The 22,821-nt window shown below is 42.4% G+C and overlaps 1 protein-coding gene across 1 annotated transcript in view; it reads left to right on the top strand.

The window, feature by feature from the left end:
- The window catches only part of UTP20 (UTP20 small subunit processome component), a 145,597-nt gene that overhangs the window by 65,474 nt on the left and 57,302 nt on the right, over positions 1-22,821 (top strand). Inside the window, exons 26-38 of the mRNA XM_068276969.1 lie at positions 974-1,140; positions 3,756-3,964; positions 9,879-10,022; positions 11,749-11,828; positions 12,334-12,557; positions 12,645-12,789; positions 13,726-13,813; positions 14,107-14,250; positions 14,349-14,402; positions 14,485-14,637; positions 21,896-22,051; positions 22,138-22,278; positions 22,426-22,563. Of these exons, the coding sequence (XP_068133070.1) occupies positions 974-1,140; positions 3,756-3,964; positions 9,879-10,022; positions 11,749-11,828; positions 12,334-12,557; positions 12,645-12,789; positions 13,726-13,813; positions 14,107-14,250; positions 14,349-14,402; positions 14,485-14,637; positions 21,896-22,051; positions 22,138-22,278; positions 22,426-22,563 (1,843 nt within the window). The remainder of the gene's footprint in view (positions 1-973; positions 1,141-3,755; positions 3,965-9,878; positions 10,023-11,748; positions 11,829-12,333; positions 12,558-12,644; positions 12,790-13,725; positions 13,814-14,106; positions 14,251-14,348; positions 14,403-14,484; positions 14,638-21,895; positions 22,052-22,137; positions 22,279-22,425; positions 22,564-22,821) is intronic.

Here is a 22,821-nt window from a genome sequence, read left to right as displayed (position 1 = left end):
GCATTTAAAGGAGGCTTAGATGCTTTCCGTGCGATGAAAGACATCGATGGATATTATTACTAGGTAATGCCTAGTGATGTTGATCCAGTTATTTTATCTGATTGCCATCTGGAGTCGGGAAGGAATTTTTTCCCTTTTGGGGCTAATTGGACCATGCCTTGTAAGGGTCTTTCGCCTTCCTCTGGATCAACAGGGATATGTGAGGGAGCAGGCTGGTGTTGTACTTTTGTTTTCTGGTTGAACTCGATGGACGTATGTCTTTTTTCAACCCAAATAACTATGTAACTATTATATGATGAAGTTTAACTACCATACCATGCTAGTCACCCTTGTGTATTCAAGCTGTGCTTACAGTACTGAATGTGTTGCTGATGCTGCCTATCATTAGTCTATGCTTCGATGATGTAAGTACACTTAAAGTGGATTAAAAGGTGGGGTGGGGGGGACGTACTTTGGGATGGGGAAGCCTCTGGATCCTAATATGGCTTCCCCTTGTCCTCTCCAGACTCCTGTATCCAGCGTTGACAGCCCCCAAACTCCACATGCAGCAATATTTACCTTTTCGGCTCCAGTGCAGGCACAGTAGAAGCTTTCCACTCAGGCTCTGGTGGAAATAGCTGAGCCCCATCGGGTCCACTCTACTGCAGGAGAAATACCTGATGGAGCTTTGCTATTTCTGCCAGAGCCTGATCGTAAAGCTTCTACTGTGCCTTTGCTGGAGCCCAAAAGGTAAATATTGCCACGTGCTGCTGCGCCTGTGCAGTGCTTGTGGGGGGAATTTCCAAGCCAGCACTGAATCCCTGAGGCTAAAGAGGACGTGGGAAGCCTCATTAGTATCCTGAGGCTTCCTCCTCCGAGGTAATTACCCATAGGGGCTGTATTTGTTTTTGTTACAGATGTACTTTAAAAACATTCCATTGTTTATTTACATGTGTGTTCTGTGACAATCCTGTTCGCTTCCTCCTTTTATTAGAATTTTGTATGGTCGAATGAGAAGTAAAACTGGCAGCAGAACCCAGGGCAAGGCAGCTGCAGGAACCCGCATGTCAATCGTTCTTCGATTCCTTGCAGGCTCGCTGCCAGAAGAGATCCGAATGTTCCTAGATCTTCTGTATGAACCGGTGAAACATCTGAAGAACGGTATGCTAATATGTGCATAATGATCTGTATTATTATTGTTCTTCCTTGCAAAGGTGTGCCTCTTGGGATGAGGTGGAATATGATATTTTTTAAGGAGAGAGAGAGAGAGAGAGATCGATATTCCCAGCAAAAAGGGAGAATAGAAAGAGATTGGCTGAAAGAGAGTTGGGGTAAAGAAGACAGAAAAAAAGGTGAGGTAGGGATAGAGAGTTGTTGGAAAAATGTAAAGATTGAGAAGGAATTGCTAAAGAGAGGGATAATTTAATATTTAAAATAAAAAAATGTTTGCAATTAGGTGCGAAGCGTTTGCAGCTCTCATCATATCACAATATAGTAGTGTTGTGGAAAGGTTTATTTTTTAAAGAGAACCCGAGGCGGTGTTCTAGGAATGAAATCCCCATACAGAGGCTGGGCCTGCCTAAAGAGCGCAGCCTCTGTTGCTATTTAGATTCCCCCCTAATCCCACCTGCACTCAGCGAGACCCAATAATTCACAGCCGCTGAGCGTGTCAGCAGCGGCTGAGTTTACCTTTGTAATGCCAGTCTCCGCTCTCCCCGCCTCCTGCATCGCTCCAGTCCCCGCCCACGCCCCTTCCCTCCATGCTGATTGGAGGGAAGGGACACGGGCGGGGAGCGGAGCTCTGCAGGAGACGGGGGAGAGCGGAGACTGACGTTACAAAGGAATTCTGGGGTCTTGCTGAGCGCAGGGGGGGGGGGGGGGGCTTAGAGGAAATCTAAATAGCAACAGAGGCTAGGCAGACCCAGCCCCTGTATTGGGATTTCATTCCTAGAACCCCGCCTCGGGTTCTCTTTAAACACATTTTTTTTGCTGTTGCAGTCAGCAAAAAAGTATGGTTGACAAAGAAAGCCTGGATTAAAAAAATACAAATAATGATGTTATTTTGGATGTGTTGGACAGCACTGCTGTCTCACAGCTGCTAAATTACTAACCGTTTGGTGATCCTATTATTTTCTCATATGACCCAGCTGAGAGATAGAATCTTTGGCACTAAATAGCAGAGACAAAAGAAGTGTTGGATCACTTATATTGTTTTCCAGCTTTAGCAGACCAGATAAGCAGAATCATTTTTGTTATCAATGCTATTAATTCTAAATGTACTTACAAAGTGCCAACATATTTCATAATGCTGTAAATTTTATATAGTGAGCAGCTGATTGACTTAAGACAAGCAGTCACAGTAGCAGATATCCCGGTCCTAAAAATCTTAAAGCTAAACTCCATGCAAAAGAGAAAACACATTACTGTAACAAGTTCATTGCAAGATAATAGATGTATTTTTTACACTGCCAGTAAACACATCTGAATTTGCTATGATATTAGCACCATGTAATACTTGCACAGCTGCTATTGTAGACATGGAGGAGAAGGTCTACATTGTGAAGAAGTGAAGCTCAATTGTGTTCTCAGTTTGGCAGTGTAAGTTGGTTACAGGAGAAGAAACAGTGTGATCCCCTAAACCTTTGTCTCCTGAGCAGGTCATTAATGACCTGGCTGTGTTTTATACCTGACTCAATAAAGGCGTTTTTCTAATTTTGGAATGACATTGTGCGGAATCCAATTTTTTTTACAAGCTATAATGGTTACAGGAGAGGGGAAAATTTTAGTGGCTCAGAAGTACTTTATTGCCTTACTGTCCTACCAGCAAATAGGGGGAGGGGCTTTGACCATGCTCTGTTGCTTCAATGCTTAGGTGAGAAAGGTATAGGCACAGTTGTAGGCTTAAGGGGCCCATACACTCAGCCGATTTTCTGGCCGATCGATCGCAAATCGGTTGGCCAATCGACCGATAGATGGCCGATTTCGATGAATTTCCATTGAACTGGCAGGGTGGAAAATTTAGGTCGATATGATGAGATTGCTTATCAGTTTGCATTGGCCTTAATGGAAATCTGATGGCAAAAAAATGCCATCAGATCGAATTTCAATAGATTTCAAAATGAAATCTATTGGAATTCTATCCTGGTAAAAAATGTTCTAAAAACGCATCAGATAGATCATCAGATGCATTTCTTATCAATCTGCTGCCAATCTGACGAGTGTATGGGCACCTTTATAGATCCTGCACTCCATGACTGGGCTCACTATAACCACAGGACTGCCTTAAAAATTACACGTTTGGTAAACAAGACATTTCATGTTCACTTTCCTAATTTATCAAGAGGGGGAATATTATTTAACACGGCCGGGAACTTGTGCAGCAGGAGGATCAGCCATACACCGGCTGTATTCTGCGCCCAAGTCTCCCGCACCGATTCCTCTCGTACGCTGTAAGGTTACCTCAATGTAATAAGCTCATCATGTGATCACTTTCCAGTAAAAGGCCATATCCAGAAATCTGAAAAACTGATGCAGAACTGGTGGAAATAGGCCCTAAGTAATACATTACATTCATTAATTCATTAATTCATTCAATTCACTAGGCATTTTCTTGATAAATTAGCCTAGTAGTATTTGGGTATTGTTATTGTACATTTTAAGTTACTGAAGTTAAGGCAACAATAACCTAAGCTACATTCAATAATAAATACGATTTATTAGAATTCAGCTAATAATGTTACATTGAACCTAGTATCTAATTCACTATCATTACACAGGTGGCTGCTTTGCTGTGGTGGAGCAGTCTGTGAAAGAAGTGGACCTTTCAAAAGTGCTGCCCCTGGGACGACAGCATGCTTTACTCAACAGTCTAGAGGTGGTTCTGAAAAACCTTGGCCACCTTATCAGCCCCTACTTACCTGAAATGCTGCAGATTTTACTCTGCATGACTGCCACCGTATCGTGTATTCTGGAGCAGAAAGAGAAGGTATTGTGTTGACAATTATAAGGCTTGAACTTGCAGTTCTGATTTTTTATACAGTCCGATTTTTGATTTACATTTAAAAAAAAAGTACTGCATGCTGCTACGTTTTTTTTTATTGGAGTCCAAAATCGGATCGTATTTTATCATGATTTCACTGCATATTGTTTGGGCTGCTGTAGGCATAGACACTTATGAATAAAAATCTGCATTGAGCTAGGCATCAGCTAAGAAATTAGGTTGCACAGCTCAGTGTGAGTTACATGAATCCCTAACTTTACTACACCTAGATCTATAAGAATATCACCAAAAATGTACAGTATATGTTTGCCGTCTGTTATTATGGCATCCTCATTCACAGGACAGAAGCTTGTGTGAAAACCGCAAATGCCTGTTAATGTGATTAATCCTATAACCTGTATATATATATATATAGCCTCTTATAGCTGCTGGACATGGACCAGCAAACAGGGGAACTTTAGATCCGTATTACATTTTCAGTGTAAAGTCTCCCATATACATTTTGCATTTGGAGGTCCAAAAACAATCTGACCAATTTCAGGGCATTTTCTTGCCTGATTACTTACTGAGAATGAGCTTTCAGTTTGACTGAATATTTCTGTTTTACATCTATTGATAGAAGGGGGTACAGTTCATTCTTTGGTTCCATAATATATCGGATCATCCCTTTATCAGGTAAAATTTGCAGATTCAAGCAGTTGTCATGTAACGTCTATTGGTACCTTGGTGCTGAAATTAGAGCCAGAAATGAGATAGGGTCTGGAATTTCAATAACTTGCACAGACAGTTGTGGTCTTTGGCTTACTGGTTTAGTAATTTATATTCCATCATTGCAATAAGAGGTTAGCGAATACATACATAAGGCTGGTCCATAACTGTAAGTCTGCAATACTGGAAAATGGAACTTGGTCTAGAGTTAGGGTGCATTTATGCAGTGCAAGCCAAAGTTTGCCAATCACAAAATGTCAAATGCTCCAAACTTCCACCATGGACCTCCAAACAGAATAAACTGCAATAAGTTGAAACACTATTCATAATCCAGTGTTAGGCATAGTATGCAGGAGATATCTGGGACAAGTCTACTTCATACTAGGTTCATCAGTGGCTCTCTGGCAACTACTCTAAGCACACCTACATTATATAGAAACAATATATATATAAATGGAAAAATTTCTTATATGACTATGCAGGGTAGCGTGTAGGGTCTTCTCATATATTCAGATTGTAGTTTTAAGGTTTGCCATTTCATCACCTTTAAAGCCCTTATTATTATTATTTAGTTTTCATATATAGCGCCAACATCTTCTGCATTGCTGTACAGATATAAAACAATCCCAGCCCTTCCCACCACCCGGAATACCCTGGACACATTGGCTGTGCAAAAATGACAAAAAGGCTGCCTGCGTCTATCTGTAGCTGAACGTCATGGCCACTTGGTCACCACGGAGCTCTACTCTCCTAGCTAGGTTGCCAGGGAAGGTGCTACATGCTTTGGAACTCTTGTGGTCTGTGGCCTGCCCTATTTCCTATAAAACAGTGCAGTGGGTTATGGAGCATGGCAATTGTGTCATGTAGCCTATTATAAAGCACACTGTCATCATCTGGGGGTTTAAAGTAGACTCTGGAATCCATTACAGTATATGCTGCAAAGTTTGTCTTCTGGCTAAGGCATGTAACCTAGGTTCTTTTTTTATAGGTAATGGCCTCAATACACTAAGCAGTTTAGACTAGTCCACTGATGGTTTTAGTCTACTGATGGTTTGGTGTAAATCTGTTGCATCAAAAGGGAATTCACTAACAGTTATTAGTAATTACCAAATGTTTTTGATCTGTTTTTAGACCTGATCTAAAACATTCAGTAATTACACAATTCTCAAAGGCAAACAAGGAGTAACCACGCCCACTTTTTCTGACAGAGATTAGACCAGCTGATTTCTGTGTGTAAAGTACTTCTGTGTTGTATTTTAGACATGAGGATGGGGATTTTTGATTTACCGTATATACTCGTGTATAAGCCGAGTCTTTGGGCCCAAAAGTGGGGATCTCGGCTTTTATACATGAGTCACCACCAAATGGCAACCCCCCAGTGCACTACCGCCTGCATCGGCATGCTATGATGAAGCTGTGCGAGCCGCCATCCCGCCCCCGAGCGTGGTGTGCATGTGTGTATAATGATTATGGAGCGCACAGTTTGTCCCGACAGCAACATGTAGTAGGTGAAGCCTCGCGGCATTGTGCTAACCTGTTAGCTCTGCGCTTCCCCTTGTACTCAATTACTCTGGAGCAGTCTCCCTTCCTCCTCTGCCCCCTCATGCTGTTCTTTCATGTCCTGTCTCAGCTGCCCGGGTCTCGGTACACTGCCAGTTACCAGGTGTCGTCCTCTGTCTGTCGCACCACTATGACGCCCCCCTAGAGGCATCCTAACACATGCTGCTCCGCTCGGGGGGATGGGATGGTGGACTTTAGCTTGCACAGCTTCATCATAGCATGCCAATCCTAGCTCAACACTTCTGCAGAAATATAAAGCTGCCAGTGACTTATTCAGCTTCTACTGCTGCATGCATCATATAACTTACAGGCAGTACGTCACTCAGCAGCCTGACTGGAGGTTTGGATTGTTTCCATGTCCTTTTAATCATACATATGCCAACAGGACTGGTGTTGGATTAGATAGCTGCCTATGAGGGGATTTAATCTTATTTAAAGGACAACTGTTATGTCAAGGATATGGAGCCCGTCATATCGGGGGGGGGGGGGGGGGGGGCAGGATGGCGGCTCTCATCCCACACAGTGTAATATCTCAATCTCTGATCTCCATGAAAGGGACATCCTGATGTAACATCCTGTAGCCAAGCAGTTAAATTCACGGGGGAAATGCTTAAGGCTGCTTTCACTGTGGGACGTTACAGGTGCACTTTAGTGCAGCCTGTAACGCTCCCCCTACGCACAGCAATGTAACACAAGTAGGCTGTTCACAGTGCCCACGTTGCGTTACATGTAACACTGCACGTTGTGGTGAAAGTGCAGCATGCTGTGCGCCTCCTTAGACTGTTTGCACATGCTCAGTGGGGGGCGGAGAGGAGGCGGGGAGATGCCGCTACAGTAGCGGCGCACATGGCTACTTAATATGCACTGCACTGGCGGCCGCTGATTGGCCGCGGGACCACGTGATGCGGAGTGTCTCGCTCCGCATCACGTGGTCCCGCCGGCCAATCAGCGCCACTCTGGGAGACCTTATGCGGATAGAGCCGCCTAACGCGGCTCACTCTAACGTCCTCTCCCGCACCACCATGCGTTGCGTTAGGAGCACGTTATGCGACCATAACGTCCCCTAAAACGTCTTAGTGTGTAAGTAGCCTTAAGGTCAGTTCCTGTATCACTTTTAAAAACTAGGTGAAACTAGGTCCTGTGTCCCTGTAGCCAACAATATCTGCTCCAGCAGCTGCTGCATTTTCTACCCCGGCTTATACTCGGGTCAACCATTTTTCCAGGTTTTTTTAAGGTAAGTGTGTGTGTGTGTGGGGGGAGGGGGGGTCGGCTTATATTCAAGTATATATGATAATTATGCAGGAGTTTAATTGTATCCAGAGGAGAGCTCCTCAGAGGAAAAGGATGTCAGTCATAGCTACTCGTATCTTTAGACCTCGTACGGTAATTAGACCTATTACCAAATGTTTTAGACCAGGTCTAAAAACGGGTCTAAAACATTTGGATTATTAGTGAATTCCCATTGGATACGACTGATTGCTGGATTAGACCAAACCATTAGTAGGCTAGTCTAAACTGCTTAGTGAATTGACGCCAATGTGTTGAGGTATTCTGGGGCCAGGAGTGGATTTTTTTAATTCAAAAAAAGTTCAAAATGCAAATGTGCTATTAGTGTCAAAGGCATTTGTGAAGTTAAATTTGTGTTGTTTTTTCAGTCATCACCACACTTAATACCTGCTGTTACATGTTGACATAAACGTTCTAAACATTATTATAAACAACTTTACATTGTACCACATGTAATTTCCACTCGCTGAATTATTTAACTTATTTTTACAGCAGGTTTTCAGAGTCAGTAACTCAGAGATATGTGAATTGTACGCCTCCAACCATTTGTGGGGTTAATTTAATGCTTCATTAGATGCCTAGGTGTGAAAAAGTTCAAGAAGCTAAATGGCTCAGACGTTTTCTGGGTAATGATTGTGAAGCTGTGAATGAATCACTTGAGAAAAACACAGGAATAGCTTAGCAGGGGCCTCCATACTACAATCAGTAAAAAAAGGACATAATTTGGTTAAACTTCCACTTGTTTCAGGGTAGGGCTTCTATAGACCCTGAGAAACAAGATAGTGCCAGTTTAAACTTTGTGTTTATGACTTCAGAGCTACAACTTATTTACAGAAAAGCAGTGAAGCCTTTTAAATTTGGTGGCACAGAAGAGGGGTCAAAAGATCAGCTACTTAAACAGAAGCAGGTGTTGATAGGCAGTTTTAGCTCCCTTTGCCCTGTAATAGAAAATGGATGGTACCCCCCCTTCCCTTAATTAAATGGTAACCCCTTTTAATACTAAATTGGGCCGTGCATTCTGTTAAGAAAATTATGCATGGTAACAATAAAAAAGGATCCCAAACTTAACTAGTAGCAAGTATGAAAAACATATTGATCACCACTCTCAAAAATAATGTAAAAACATTATTTTATTTCCTCTGTGTTATGTAAGAAGTAGCGACTTCTTTTATTTGATTACATTACATTGTATAGCGCTATTATCTTTCTTAGCGCTGTACATACAGTAGGACGAAACAAATATTGAGGAAAATAAATACATAAGTTCAAGACACTGTACAGTTATGACACAATAACAAGTACATACATAGGTAATGTGTTGATTGAGATATCACTAAAATGTATACACAGTCATATGGTAAATTACAGCAAAATAAGAAACAATAGGAGGAGGTCCCTGCCCTTGCGAGTTTATAATCTACATGTTCACGTATAGTGCAATCCTCCTTCAACATATTTTGAAGAGGAATCTATACTGTTTATTGAAGCCATATTTATTTTCTTATAAACAATACTAGTTGCCTGGCGTCCTTTATCTCTTTGGCTGCACTAGTGTTTGAATCAAACGCCTGGAACAAGCATGCAGCTAATCCAGTAAGACTTCAGTCAGAGCACCTGATCTGCATGCTCAGTCAGGGCTAAAAGTATTGAAGGCAGTTGATCAGGAGGACAGCCAGGCAATTTGGATTGTTTAAAAGGAAATAAATAAATCAGCCTTCACATGTCTTTCACTTCAGATGTGTTTTAACCTGCTTCCCATTCCATGGAAGGGAGCAGCTTGCTAAGTGCACATGCTAGATAAAAGTTTTTTTTGTTTGAGTGAGATAACACCTTCAAAGTATGTGCTGCACAAGGATTCTGGACCTACTGCATCGACATGGTTGATCACAACACTGTACAAAAAATGCAGGACGTTAATTCAGGAGTGGTGCATTCGTGCTTATGCCAACGGTTATTTACGATCTAACAATATTTGTATACACGGTCTCACAGGAACAATGATTGGCTGAATGGATCTGCCAAGATAGATTGTTAATTGTAGCCAAGAAACATCTTGGTTCTTATCTTTTTATTTTGTTGGGTTGTTTTTCAATGAAGGATTTTCTAATGTCTGGTAGTGAATAGTTTCCATAAACTTTATCTTGCATGTGTATGAGACTTATGTCCTGATAGTCTGCAGTCAAAAATTCTGCATAGTGGAATGTTCTTATGTGGAGAATCTGCTACTGTGGCCTGCGTGGACATTACTGAATATTTAGTGGATGCTGAATACCTCACAATTCAGATTATATGAATATATTTTCTGTAAAAATGAATTTTGCAAACATGTCCATTGTTTTTATAGATCCAGCTTAAGTGGCTAAATCCATTAAAGAATCTCAGGCGTTTGGGAATGAAAAGGATAGTAGAATATTTCACGGACTTTGAGACCTACCCCTATTCTCCTGAAGAGATTGATGCAGTGTTTCTTGCGGTCGTCTGGCCTCAGGTAAAATAATTGAACTTGTTTGTTTTCTTAGAGGGGTACTGATAACTCTTTTGCTTTGTGAACATTCAACCTAAAAGTATTGTGGACAGCAATCACTGCTTTTATAGCATTACTTTTTTATTTTTGTCAGTTCCAATATTGATATAGTAAGACCAGCTTTTCTCAACCTTTTTTGCCTGGAGGAACCCCAATGATGGTTTAAGCTTTCATACAACAAATGCAGCCCTCACCCCACATATAAAATGCAGCAATGGCCCCACATATCAAATGCAGCAATGGCTCCTACATATCAAATACAGCAATGGCTCCTACATATCAAATGTAGCAATGACACCCCCATGTAAGATGCAGCATTGCCCCTCTGCAACAATCCCCCCCCCCCCCCACACACACACAAACACGTCAAACGCAGCAATGGTCCCCACATATCAAATGCAGCTATCACCCCCACATAGCAAATGCAATGATGGCTCCCTCATATCAAGTGCATTTATAATGGCCCCCAATCATTGGTGTCAGGGGGCTAAAGATTGAAATGTGTCCCCATGCACCCCTTGCCCCAAATTACAGCCACCACCCCTGCAATCACTAGTGCTATTTGACAGCAATTACCCTAGGACCTTCCTCCCCCCCCACTTCCAATTGCAGGTGGGCTACAGACTGCCATTAGTCCCCCCCCCCCCCCAATATACCTGATCATTGATGCACTGTACACTTGCTTTGACATTTTCTACACTTGTGCCCCATCGGCTTCTCTCCTGCTGGGCATACATTCTTTGATGTCTTCTCTGCATTGCTCGTAGCCGCTGCGGTTGCCTCCTGTATCACGATGGCTAGGACTTCCAGCAGGCTTAGCTGATACAAGCCTGCTGTCCATATGCTGGTGTGCTGTAATGCTTAACAGTCCTCTGAAGTCTGTACCAGGCTTAATGGAGCTTTTGGCAATTAGTCATTTTATGTTTCATGGTTGTCTGCATGCAAGGAGCAAATATTCCCTTCAACAAAATGTACCATTTAATAAGCCACTTTCCTGATCTACTGATGGCTTATGGTATAGCATTCTGCTCTTAAAGGATACATGAGGTGAACAAAAAGTCCTGCAGCTTTACTTACTTGGGGCTTCCTCTAGCCCCTGGAAGTCTCTGTGTCTCCCGGCACAATTCTGATGTCACCCAGTCTTCTGGTGTCACCTCCAGAGCGGCTGTGCGCGCTGGTCATGGTCACGTTCTGCACAGGAACGTCAGCCTTCTGTGCAGGCGCTGCACCTGCACAGAATGCTCCTGACAACGGGATCTCGACTGAGTGGTGCATGCGCAGAAGCCACTATGGATATGACACCAGAAGACTGGGTGACATCGTAACGTTAACATTCATACACTGTTTTCCTGAAATCATACAACAATCAACAAAAAACCTAAACTGTCCTTGCTGGAACTGGAGAAACCCAAGCCCACAGTAACACTTAAAACTAAAAGTTTTTAATCAGGATGATACCATTATTGGCTAAATTAAATTTGTTAAATTAAAGTTTAAGTTAGATGATAAATGGTATCATCCTGATTCAAAACTTCTTGCTTTTACCGATTGATAACACGGTACAATAGCCTACTGCTATCATAGTAACATTAAAAAAATGTTTAACTCATTTACCCAGCAGTTTAAAATAAGTGAATACTAGGACCTGGTTAGGGCACCCGACTTAACCTGTATATTTTCTGTGCTACAGATCACCCGACTGGCTTTGGAAAGTCAACATTCTCCTTCGCTTGTGCTTAAACTCATCCATGCTTGGAGTCAGAATGCAAGGTAATGTGCTGTGTCCTTGGTATTGGTGTGCCAATCTGTATGGTCACTGTATAACCAAAAGAGTACACTCGTACAAAGAATACCAAAGCAAAGGTGGAAGAAGTCATCAAACTAACCATTTTAATTTCTGCTGTTAAATTAAACCATACATTTGATTGGTTGTCATGGGTCATTGCTCTTCTTTCATTTCAATTTTCTCTAAAATTTGAACAAATTGGCCCCGGTGGGACTGATTTGTGAAGGCCAGTGAAAAGAACGCAGGAGCAAAGGAGGGGTACCGTAGCTAGAGCAACCAATCAGATTCCTTGTTTCATTAAGCAATTGAAACTCGATTAGTTTCTCGAGGTTACTACTCCACTTTTGCTATAGTTGTCTGTGCTATTGTCAGTGCTGCAGCACACCTTTTAAGTGATATTTCATGAGCTGGAAAAAAGGGTGTATACAGGTGCAACGTTTTTGTCCTTATAATAATGTGAATTAAATGTTTTGTATACTTTTATTACAGGTATTTTCCTTTACTAGCCAAGCAAAAGCTTGGACAGCCAGAGTATGATGTTCTCGCTAATACATTTGCCCTCCTTGCCACAAAGAGTTTATCTGAGACAACAGCAAATATTGTTATAGATGTCGCCGCCAATCTGCTCAGCACGCCGGACTTTGAGTCAGAAACTCTTTCTCCTTTAGTGGTCAATGATTGTGTTATTCCTGATGCTCCCATCACAGATGAAGGTAGGAAGAAAGCACAAGGGTCCTTCTACTGACCATACTCTACAGTTGTTTTTCATGTAATAACACAAAACCTTTGTTGGTATTTAGAATCCCCAAGCATTGGTGTCAGGCTGGTGTTGGGTCATGTTCCTGCCATCCTTCAGTATCAGAGTAAGAGCATGCTGAATGCAGAGAAGATGCGGAAGAAGAAATACAGCGCACAAGTTAGCAAAGAGCTTGGCATCCTTTCAAAGTAAGTCAAAGTCGGGTCTAACAAATGAAACCAAACTCTCTACACCGGTTTCATTTTTCTTCTTTTTTTTGAATAAGCTCTGTAATGATATGCATCTGCACACTGGCCTGATGCGTTTGCCCTTCTTTGAACTGTTTGAAATAATATTCCAGTCCGAACGGAAGCATTTTATTATTTTGTATTGGCAGCACTGTTTAGATCCATAAATTCTACCTGTTAGGAATGCTGGCTTAATTAGTTACAGATTTGTAGCTGTTGCCAGCCAAAACAATTGTTCCTGATCATCTTGGCTATGACCAGCTTCCAGGCAGTGACAGTTCATGCAAGTGTGGCTCAGCCGAGGAGGGGATACACAGGAGGTATCTGGGGACAAAGCAATCAGATAATTAAGCCTGGCTAATTTGTGCTTGCCCGCATTACAATGGACAAACAAGACAAGGGATGCCAATATGGAAACTGGAACTGATGCCTGGGCCAATAGTGTCTGTTATACTGGAAATACATAAGGAGTTTTTTTTTCGGCAGATAACTGGCTCGATAGATCATTTCTGACAGGTCCGATCTAATTTTTCGATCGTTTTTCTGATTGATTTGTATAGAAGTGATCAGGAAAACTATCAGAAAAACAAAGTCAGATCGGACCTGTCAGAAATTATCTATCGAGCCATCTATCTGACAAAAAACTCATAGTGTATTCCCAGCATTACAGCAGTTTGGTAGTTTGACTGGGAAAGATTGTTTGTTGTAATAGTGGAATATCTTTAGTGCAGCAGGTAGCCAGCTGAAATGGCCAATACTAGACAGTTCTGCCACATGATATACCTGGCCTGTGGCCACTTTCATGCATTGTTGAATTATAACTTTCTGTATAAGGTAAGCATAATATTCTCTTTTAGCTTAACATTTATTGTTTGTGCTGTTTTTCTGTATTTTCAGGATCAGCAAGTTTATTCAGGACAAAGAACAGAGCAACGTGCTTATTGGGCTTCTTATATCATATCTATACAAGAGTAACATAGCTGAGGTAAAAAATAAAATAAAAATATGCTATTGACTTAAATTACTGTATCATTGTCAAGTTAGCTATAAATGTTGAACATATTAAACTATGTAAGGCGATTGTTGTCCATTTGTGTCAGTACATGGTAAAAATTAAATTTATCAGTGACACCTGGTTGTTTGTATTCGACCCTGCATGGAATGTTAACTGCCAAACATGTTTTATGAGTTTTATGTTGCATGAGGTACATAATATTCAAATGCTCATTTTAGGATAAAATGTATTTATGTGTATTTGATCATGGTATCTAATTTTAGGATACAGAAGTTGACATCCTGGAGACAGTGCAGAATTTACTCAGACACTGTCTAAACCCCACCAGTTTCCTAAAGCCATTGGGCAGATTATTTGCCGTGGTTCAGAACAAGCTCTCTCGACAGGCGCTTTGTACTACATTTCAGGTACAGTATGTGACTGATAGATCTGTGTAAAGCGCATGATAGTGTATCTGCCATACAAAGGCCGTTTCTCATATATTAAACTTCTGTGCCCATTTCAGGTCCTGTCTGAATTAGATCCTGGATTACAGTACATCACTGACGTTGCTGTGAAGGTTTGTTCTATTTCATGTTTGGGATATTACATCTCTGTCATTTTGACTTGTATTAACCCTTTGCTTATCATTTTCATTTTAGCTGAACGCATTTGACCGAAGACATTTGGATGATATTCATTTTGATGTGCGGCTCACAGCTTTCCAAAAAGTAGCTACTTATATTAAGGAAATGAAGACAGTTGATGTGAACTATATTCTCCCACTTATGCACAACTGTTTCTACACCATCCGAGTAAGTGGTTAATTCCCCCCCCCCCCCCCCCTTCTTTTTACAGTAGTGGTAAATCGCTATGCATACTTCCATTATTTTAAAACCTAGAAAAATGACGTATATAAGCCTTTCCCAAAATCTCCCCAAACTACGACCACAATCTCATGCTATTGGGATGAAGCCGATCCAAATAAACGTAACTCCATGTCTACAGGCTTGAAACAGGATTGTTCCATTGAGCAATATAATATTACTTGTAATATACTGTGGAGGCAGCAAGAGTTTGGTGATTCAAATCTGTAGTCTTGGATGCTGAGGAACTGTTTCTTTGCTACTGGTAATATGGAATCTAAAGGGTGCCCAGTGTTAACCCAGGTATCTCACATGATGAATTAGCTGTTAGTAAGTGAAATGCTCAGGATGTGTCCCTCGAATCTCTCCTATCAGCTGCATCTGAGACCTTGCCTACAAAATACCATACCAGGAGCAAAATGTGAGTGCAGGCAGAAAATGTAAGCCAAGTATGAATCCAGGCTAGCACACCATTCACGTTGCAGTAATCTTCTTTATTGCTACATCAGCACATCAAAGTGACAATTGTTTCGGGGCCAATAACAGGTCCCCTTCATCAGACAGTGCAGACAAAAAAAAAAAAAAAAAAAAAAAAAAATTTTTTTTTTTTTTTTTTTTTTTTTTTGTCTGCACTGTCTGATGAAGGGGACCTGTTATTGGCCCCGAAACAATTGTCACTTTGATGTGCTGATGTAGCAATAAAGAAGATTACTGCAACGTGAATGGTGTGCTAGCCTGGATTCATACTTGGCTTACATGATTTGGTGCCTGGGCTTAGCACCGACAGGCTATGCACCCACCCCAGGGTAAGGTGTGCCACCCCCACTTCCTTTCTGTTGTGGATTGCAGGCAGAAAATGGGGATGTTAAACCTCCTTAGCGATAACCCAGAGTCAGGCTTGGGCCGCAAATCCACAGCTCAGAGCTTTAAAGAAAACCTGTACTGAAGATAAAAGTCAAAATAAGCATACACAAGCCATACTTACCTTCCATGTAGTGTACTCCTCAGTGTCTTTCTCCTGTCCCGCGTCCTGTTTGTCCACTGTGATCAAGGGAATTTTTCGTCCTCCATTTTAAAAATACCCATTACCCATAACAGCTTTCTGGTCAGCACACAGTTAAACTGTAACATCGCCCACTTGAGCCATAGGGAAACATGGACATTACCTGGTACATCAGTTTTCCTCTCAGCTATAACTGACAGCAACGGATATTTTACTGACAGCAACTGATATATTTCAGATCTGACAAAATATTGTCAGAACTGGAAGAGGTTATTGTCAGAAGAAAATGGTGAGCTTCTGAGAGGAACTGATGGCAAGGTAACTATGTAATGTTCATTTGAAGTTACCTCGTGTGTCTATTTTAAATATTTTTACTCAGTACAGGTTCTCTTTAAGCCCGAGCTAGATCCATGGGAGCTGTGTAATGTGCTGGGCTGCTGCAGATCTATCTAGGGGTATGATTTGTAGGGTCTAAAAGATTGTGAAAAAATTGCACTGGTTTTAGACAATAAAATCTGGAAGAGTTCATACCGCAAGAGGGGTTAACAGCAGAGATAGCGATTGCACTAGGGCCCCTGGACAGGATGGGCCCAGTTGGGGCCCATCGTGAACAGCTATTAGCTCTTTATTGGTGTTAAGCTGATAATGATCATCTCTTTATGTGCTTTGATTAGTTGTAACCATTAATAGACTGTTCTCCTCCCCAGCCTACACCTCTCCGACATTGCAGCTGTCCTTGGCAGGTTTTTGTGCTCTGTATCAATTGTTATGTAAAGAGAACTTAAGGGGGCCTAGTGTAAAACTCGCACTGGGGCCTAGAGCTCCTAAGCTACGCTACTGCTTAACAGGTTAACAGGCAAGTAGGTTGGCAACATTTGGGTAACCGGGGCTGCAAGCAGACATAAAGCTGAGCAAGGTGTAACATCTAGAATAGTAGCTGGGTCTGTGAATACACTGAAATTACCAGAGACAAAAGTGACAAATTGGCTAGAACCAGTGAGGTGTGGTCTCGTGTTAGTGGTGGAGAAGATCTGAACACATACTATTTGTCAAACCTACCAAAACAGATTTATGTAATACCTTTAATGACTAACTGTACATAACTGTATTTACGGATGCAAGTTGGTGGAGGCGCCCTTAAAGCTTATTACTATACCAATACTGTAGTGGTAATAAGACTGCTATAGCAAAGCATGCATGATGAGAAAGCAGTGATTAGTAACAAAAGCACACAAAGACATACCGTATGTCTTGTACACGCGCCAGATGAAACCCGGCCAAGGCTGCCGATAACAGCCGCCTCTGCTGAGAATCCAGTTCGAGTACAGCGGACACTGACTCCTCGGCCAGTGATCTGACCGCTGGCTCAAGAGCATTGTTCTCCTCACTCACCCCACCCACCACCTGACTTATCTCATACGTCGCTCTGTCGGCCCTCCTCTCCACATATAGCAACAGACAGTAGCTTGGATGTGTTCAGCGTCGGCCCTGAACTGTTGCATGAGGGATCAAATCCCCTTCCCAGCTGGGCGACTTGTCTTGAACATGTGTATGAGCCTATAGAGACTGAGCCAAAACACAGTGGAGAGAAAGTACAGATAAGAAGCCACAGACACAAGGATCTCAGACCGTAGCTGTGGATGGACTGGAGCAGAGGTGTGCCAGTAATGCTTTAGGATGCATATATGTATTTACTGCAGTGTTGACTATGCATCTATGGAGGATCAATAGGTACCCAGAGACATGAGATCACAGTAGCCTTGCTTGGCTGTTTTGTTCTGCATGGGCTGATGATGTAATCATAAGTCCCTGTAGATATGACTAGTTGACAGCAGATGAGATGGTGTGATTGGACCAGTTGGGAAACCTTGCTTGTTTTCTTCTGATAAGCAAGGCGTCAGTGTAGACCCATCACCCATCTCCCATTTCTCCTGCAGGTGTCAGTGCAGGCCTGTCTCCCCTCTTCACTGCAGGTGTTTTTGTAGGCTTGTCTTCCCTCTCTACTGCAGGTGTCAGTGCAGGCCTGTCACCCTCATTACTGCAGGTGTCAATGCAGGCCATTCTCCCCTCTCCACTGCAGGTGTCAGTGCAGGCTTGTCTCCCCTCTCTACTGCAGGTGTCAGTGCATGCTTATCTCTACTCTTTACTGCAGGTGTCAGTGCAGGCCTGTCTCCCCTCCTTACTGCAGGTGTCAGTGCAGACCTGTCTCCCCTCCTTACTGCAGGTATCAGTGTAGGCCTGTCTCCCCTCTTTACTGCAGGTGTCAGTGCAGGCTTGTCTCCCCTCTTTACTTCAGGTGTCAGTGCAGATCTGTCTCCCCTCTTTACTGCAGTTGTCAGTGCAGGCCTGTCTCCCCTCTTTACTGCAGGTGTCAGTGCAGGCCTGTCTCCCCTCTTTACTGCAGGTGTCAGTGCAGGCCTGTCTCCCCTCCTTACTGCAGGTATCAGTGTAGGCCTGTCTCCCCTCTTTACTGCAGGTGTCAGTCACTAATTAACTCTAAACACCTGCAAAAGATTCCTGAGGCTTTTAAAAACTCCCAGCCTGGTTCATTACTCAAAACCGCAATCATGGGTAAGGCTGCCGACCTGACTGCTGTCCAGAAGGCCATCATTGACACCCTCAAGCAAGAGGGTAAGACACAGAAAGAAATTTCTGAACGAATAGGCTGTTCCCAGAGTGCTGTATCAAGGCACCTCAGTGGGAAGTCTTTGGGAAGGAAAAAGTGTGGCAGAAAACGCTGCACAACGAGAAGAGGTGACCGGACCCTGAGGAAGATTGTGGGGAAGGACCGATTCCAGACCTTGGGGGACCTGCAGAAGGAGTGGACTGAGTCTGGAGTAGAAACATCCAGAGCCATCGTGTACAGGCGTGTGCAGGAAATGGGCTACAGGTGCCGCATTCCCCAGGTCAAGCCACTTTTGAACCAGAAACAGCGACAGAAGCGCCTGACCTGGGCTACAGAGAAGCAGCACTGGACTGTTGCTCAGTGGTCCAAAGTACTTTTTTCGGATGAAAGCAACTTTTGCATGTCATTCGGAAATCAAGGTGCCAGAGTCTGGAGGAAGACTGGGGAGAGGGAAATGCCAAAATGCCTGAAGTCCAGTGTCAAGTACCCACAGTCAGTGATGGTCTGGGGTGCCATGTTAGCTGCTGGTGTTGGTCCACTGTGTTTTATCAAGGGCAGGGTCAATGCAGCTAGCTATCAGGAGATTTTGGAGCATGTCTTGCTTCCATCTGCTGAAAAGCTTTATGGAGATGAAGATTTCATTTTTCAGCATGACCTGGCACCTGCTCACAGTGCCAAAACCACTGGTAAATGGTTTACTGACCATGGTATTACTGTGCTCAATTGGCCTGTCAACTCTCCTGACCTGAACCCCATAGAGAATCTGTGGGATATTGTAAAGAGAAAGTTGAGAGACGCAAGACCCAACACTCTGGATGAGCTTAAGGCTGCTATCGAAGCATCCCGGGCCTCCATAACACCTGAGCAGTGCCACGGGCTGATTACCTCCATGCCACGCCGCATTGAAGCAGTTATTTCTGCAAAAGGATTCCCGACCAAGTATTGAGTGCATAACTGAACATAATTATTTGAAGGTTGACTTTTTTTGTTTTAAAAACACTTTTCTTTTATTGGTCGGATGAAATATGCTAATTCTTTGAGATAGGAATTTTGGGTTTTCATGAGCTGTATGCCAAAATCATCAATATTAACCACTTGCCGACCACCCACAGCCGATGGGCGGCAGCAAAGTGGACGCCGAAAGGACCGCAATACGCCCATGGGCGTTGCGTCCTTTCGGCATGCCGGGTGATCGATCGCGTCACTGGTGACGTGTGCTTCCCCCAGCAACTGGCTCCACCCACCCGCGATGACAACCCGCCGGCCGTTCGGAAGCGCCGGCGGGTTGTTAACCCCATGGTCACCGCTACAAAGTGTATAATACACTTTGTAATGTATACAAAGTGTATTATAGAGGCTGCCTCCTGCCCTGGTGGTCCCAGTGTCCGAGGGACCACCAGGGCAGGCTGCAGCCACCCTAGTCTGCACCCAAGCACACTAATCCCCCCCCCCCTTCCCTCTGATCGCCCACAGCACCCCACAGGACCCCCCCGCCCCTGCCCACCCCCCAGACCACTGTTTGCACATAATCACCCCCCTAATCACCCATCAATCACTCCCTGTCACTATCTGTCAACGCTATTTTTTTTACCCATGCTGAGTGGGAGAAATATCTCTGTAAATGGACAATTGTGTGTAAAAAAAAAAAAATCAAAAAATTGTCATTTACAGAGATATTTCTCCCACCCAGCATGGGTATGTGTAAAAATTCACCCCAAAGCACATTATACTACTTCTCCTGAGTACGGCAATACCACGTGTGGCACTTTTTTTGCAGCCTACCTGCGCTAAGGGGCCCAAAGTCCAATAAGCACCTTTAGGCTTTACAGGGGTGCTTACAATTTGCCACCCCCCAAAATGCCAGGACAGTAAGCACACCCCACAAATGACCCCATTTTGAAAAGTAGACACTTCAGAGAGGAGCATAGTGAGTCCGTGTCGCAAGTTAGAAGAAATGGAAACTTTTTTTTTTTTTTTGTCACAAAGTGTGGTTTTCCGCTAACTTGTGACAACAAATAAAATCTTCTATGAACTCACAATGCCTCTCAGTGAATACTTTGGGATGTCTTCTTTTCAAAATGGGGTCATTTGGGGGGTATTTATACTATCCTGGAATTTTAGCACCTCATGAAACATGACAGGTGGTCAGAAAAGTCAGAGATGCTTCAAAATGGGAAAATTCACTTTTGGCACCATAGTTTGTAAACGCTATAACTTTTACCCAAACCAATAAATATACACTGAATGGATTTTTTTTTTTTTTTATCAAAGACATGTAGCACAATAAATTTGGACAAAAATGTTTACAGAAATTTTACTTTATTTGAAAAATGTCAGCACAGAAAGTAAAAAAAATCATTTTTTTGACAAAATTCATGTCTTTTTTGATGAATATAATAAAAACTAAAACTCGCAGCAGCAATCAAATAGCACCAAAAGAAAGCTGTATTAGTGACAAGAAAAGGAGGTAAAATTCATTTAGGTGGAATACTTAAGTCTAAAATAAAAAATGATTTTTACTCACCTGGGGCATCCCTTAGCCCCCTGAAGCTGTATGGTGCCCTCGCAGCCTCGCTCCGATCCTCCTGTCCCCGCCGGCGGCTACTTCCGGGTTCGGCGACAGCCGCCGACAGGCTGGGAACGCGAGTGATTCTCCGCGTTTCCAGCCGCTATATCACCCTCTATGCTGCTATAGCGTATATGTTCAGCTTCAGGGGTCTGATGGATGCCCCAGGTGAGTAAAAATCATTTTTTATTTTTGTCTTAAGTATCCCTTTAAGGGGTAGAAAGACTGTGGTCCTCAAGTGGTTAAAACAAAAAAAGGCTTGAACTACTTCAGTTGTGTGTAATGAATCTAAAATATATGAAAGTCTAATGTTTATCAGTACATTACAGAAAAATAATAAACCTTCTCACAATATGCTATTTTTTTTAGATGGACCTGTATATACAATGCAAAACATATTAATAACCAAACTGTTTTACTTTCTTTATTTTGCTGCCTGAAAGAGTTAATTTCTAGGCATGAAAGTGTCAGCTTCTGTCTTGTCCGTACCTTTGTTGGGAATAAAGTTAACCTCACTGATAAGCAAATTACAGCCATAAAAGTTTTCCTGGCAGAGTACAACTTATGAGGGCAGGGGAGAGATAAAATACATGATTTATGGACCTTCTTGTAACTCTCTGCCACTGATTAGAGACAGTAAACCATTCAATCTGCTTTGTAAACGTTTACATATAAAAGAAAACCCTGGGATACTTAGTCATTTTAAGGAGTAGAAGGATAAATATAATTATCTCATCAGTTTATTTTCACCCCCGGTTCCCTGAAAGTGGTGCCATTGCACCTGGACATCCATCCACTTTGTCTGCTGGTAGTTTACTCTATGCCAATCACATAATCAACACAAAGAACAAAGCTGCCATGTTAAAGACCAGTTAATAAAAATCAATTGATATCTCTTGCCACCAGTGAAATGTATTTATGTATATACCTTTAGTGGAACTAAAATGTAATCCTGATGAACTGTTACTTTTATTTTTGCACTAAACATCACCTTGTAAATTGTTTGTTTCAGTTGGGTGACATGTCACTGAGTGACAATGCGTGCTTGTGCCTCACAACTATAATGAGGCTTCTGGCAACAGTAAAACACACAGAGGCAGAGTACCGGGAGATCATACAGCGCACCCTGCTGGAGAGTTTGAAGGGTGGACTCAAAAGTAAAGTGGAGGTATGGCATGAGTTAACAGACATTTCAAATATTGTTTACCCTAAACATGAAAATGTTTCATTAATTGGCATTTATTTAATTAACAGAGTGTTCAGCAAGATTACACAACTTTGCTTTCCAACTTAATCCGGACTTTTCCTACACATCCCGAGTTCTCAGATTTGGTTCAGCTGACGGATTATCACGATCCTGAGATGGATTTCTTTGAGAACATGAAACACATCCAGGTAACTACAAATACAACAGTGTATTTTTCCACTATCTGTAGCTACAGTCATTACCATTAAAAAATACTTTTAGACTTTTTTGATCTGTGAAAAAAACAGAAGAAAGTCTTAATTATTCATAGCAATGTTTGTGTTCCCACTTCTTAGATCCACAGGAGAGCCAGATCCTTACGGAAACTAGCCAAGAACATTTCTGAGGGTAATGTGGTGCTGTCCTCCAAGTCCCTCCAGAGTTATATTATGCCTTATGCCACTAGCACTATATTCGATGAAAAAATGCTGAAGGTACGTTAATGCAGAAAACTGATGTATTCCCAATTACAAAATCCTTTAATTTAGGTGCTGTTTTTAAAATTCTCCCTTTTTTAAAATTGCTGTAAACTTGTAGAAGTGCAACAAATGCACTTTTGTAATTTAGTTTTCTTAAAGGTTGTTGTTCCATTTTACTTTGCAGCTAGCTATCAATTTCTAAACCTGACAGTAAGCTCTGATTGCATGTCTGTATATCCATCCTGCATAAATAATGAGCTGCACAAACCAAGC

Source organism: Hyperolius riggenbachi, chromosome 3 (genome assembly GCF_040937935.1).
Source record: "Hyperolius riggenbachi isolate aHypRig1 chromosome 3, aHypRig1.pri, whole genome shotgun sequence".
Lineage (NCBI taxonomy): Eukaryota > Metazoa > Chordata > Amphibia > Anura > Hyperoliidae > Hyperolius > Hyperolius riggenbachi.
The sequence above is the reverse complement of the archived record's forward strand: the minus strand, read 5'-3'. Positions and strand labels throughout refer to the sequence as shown.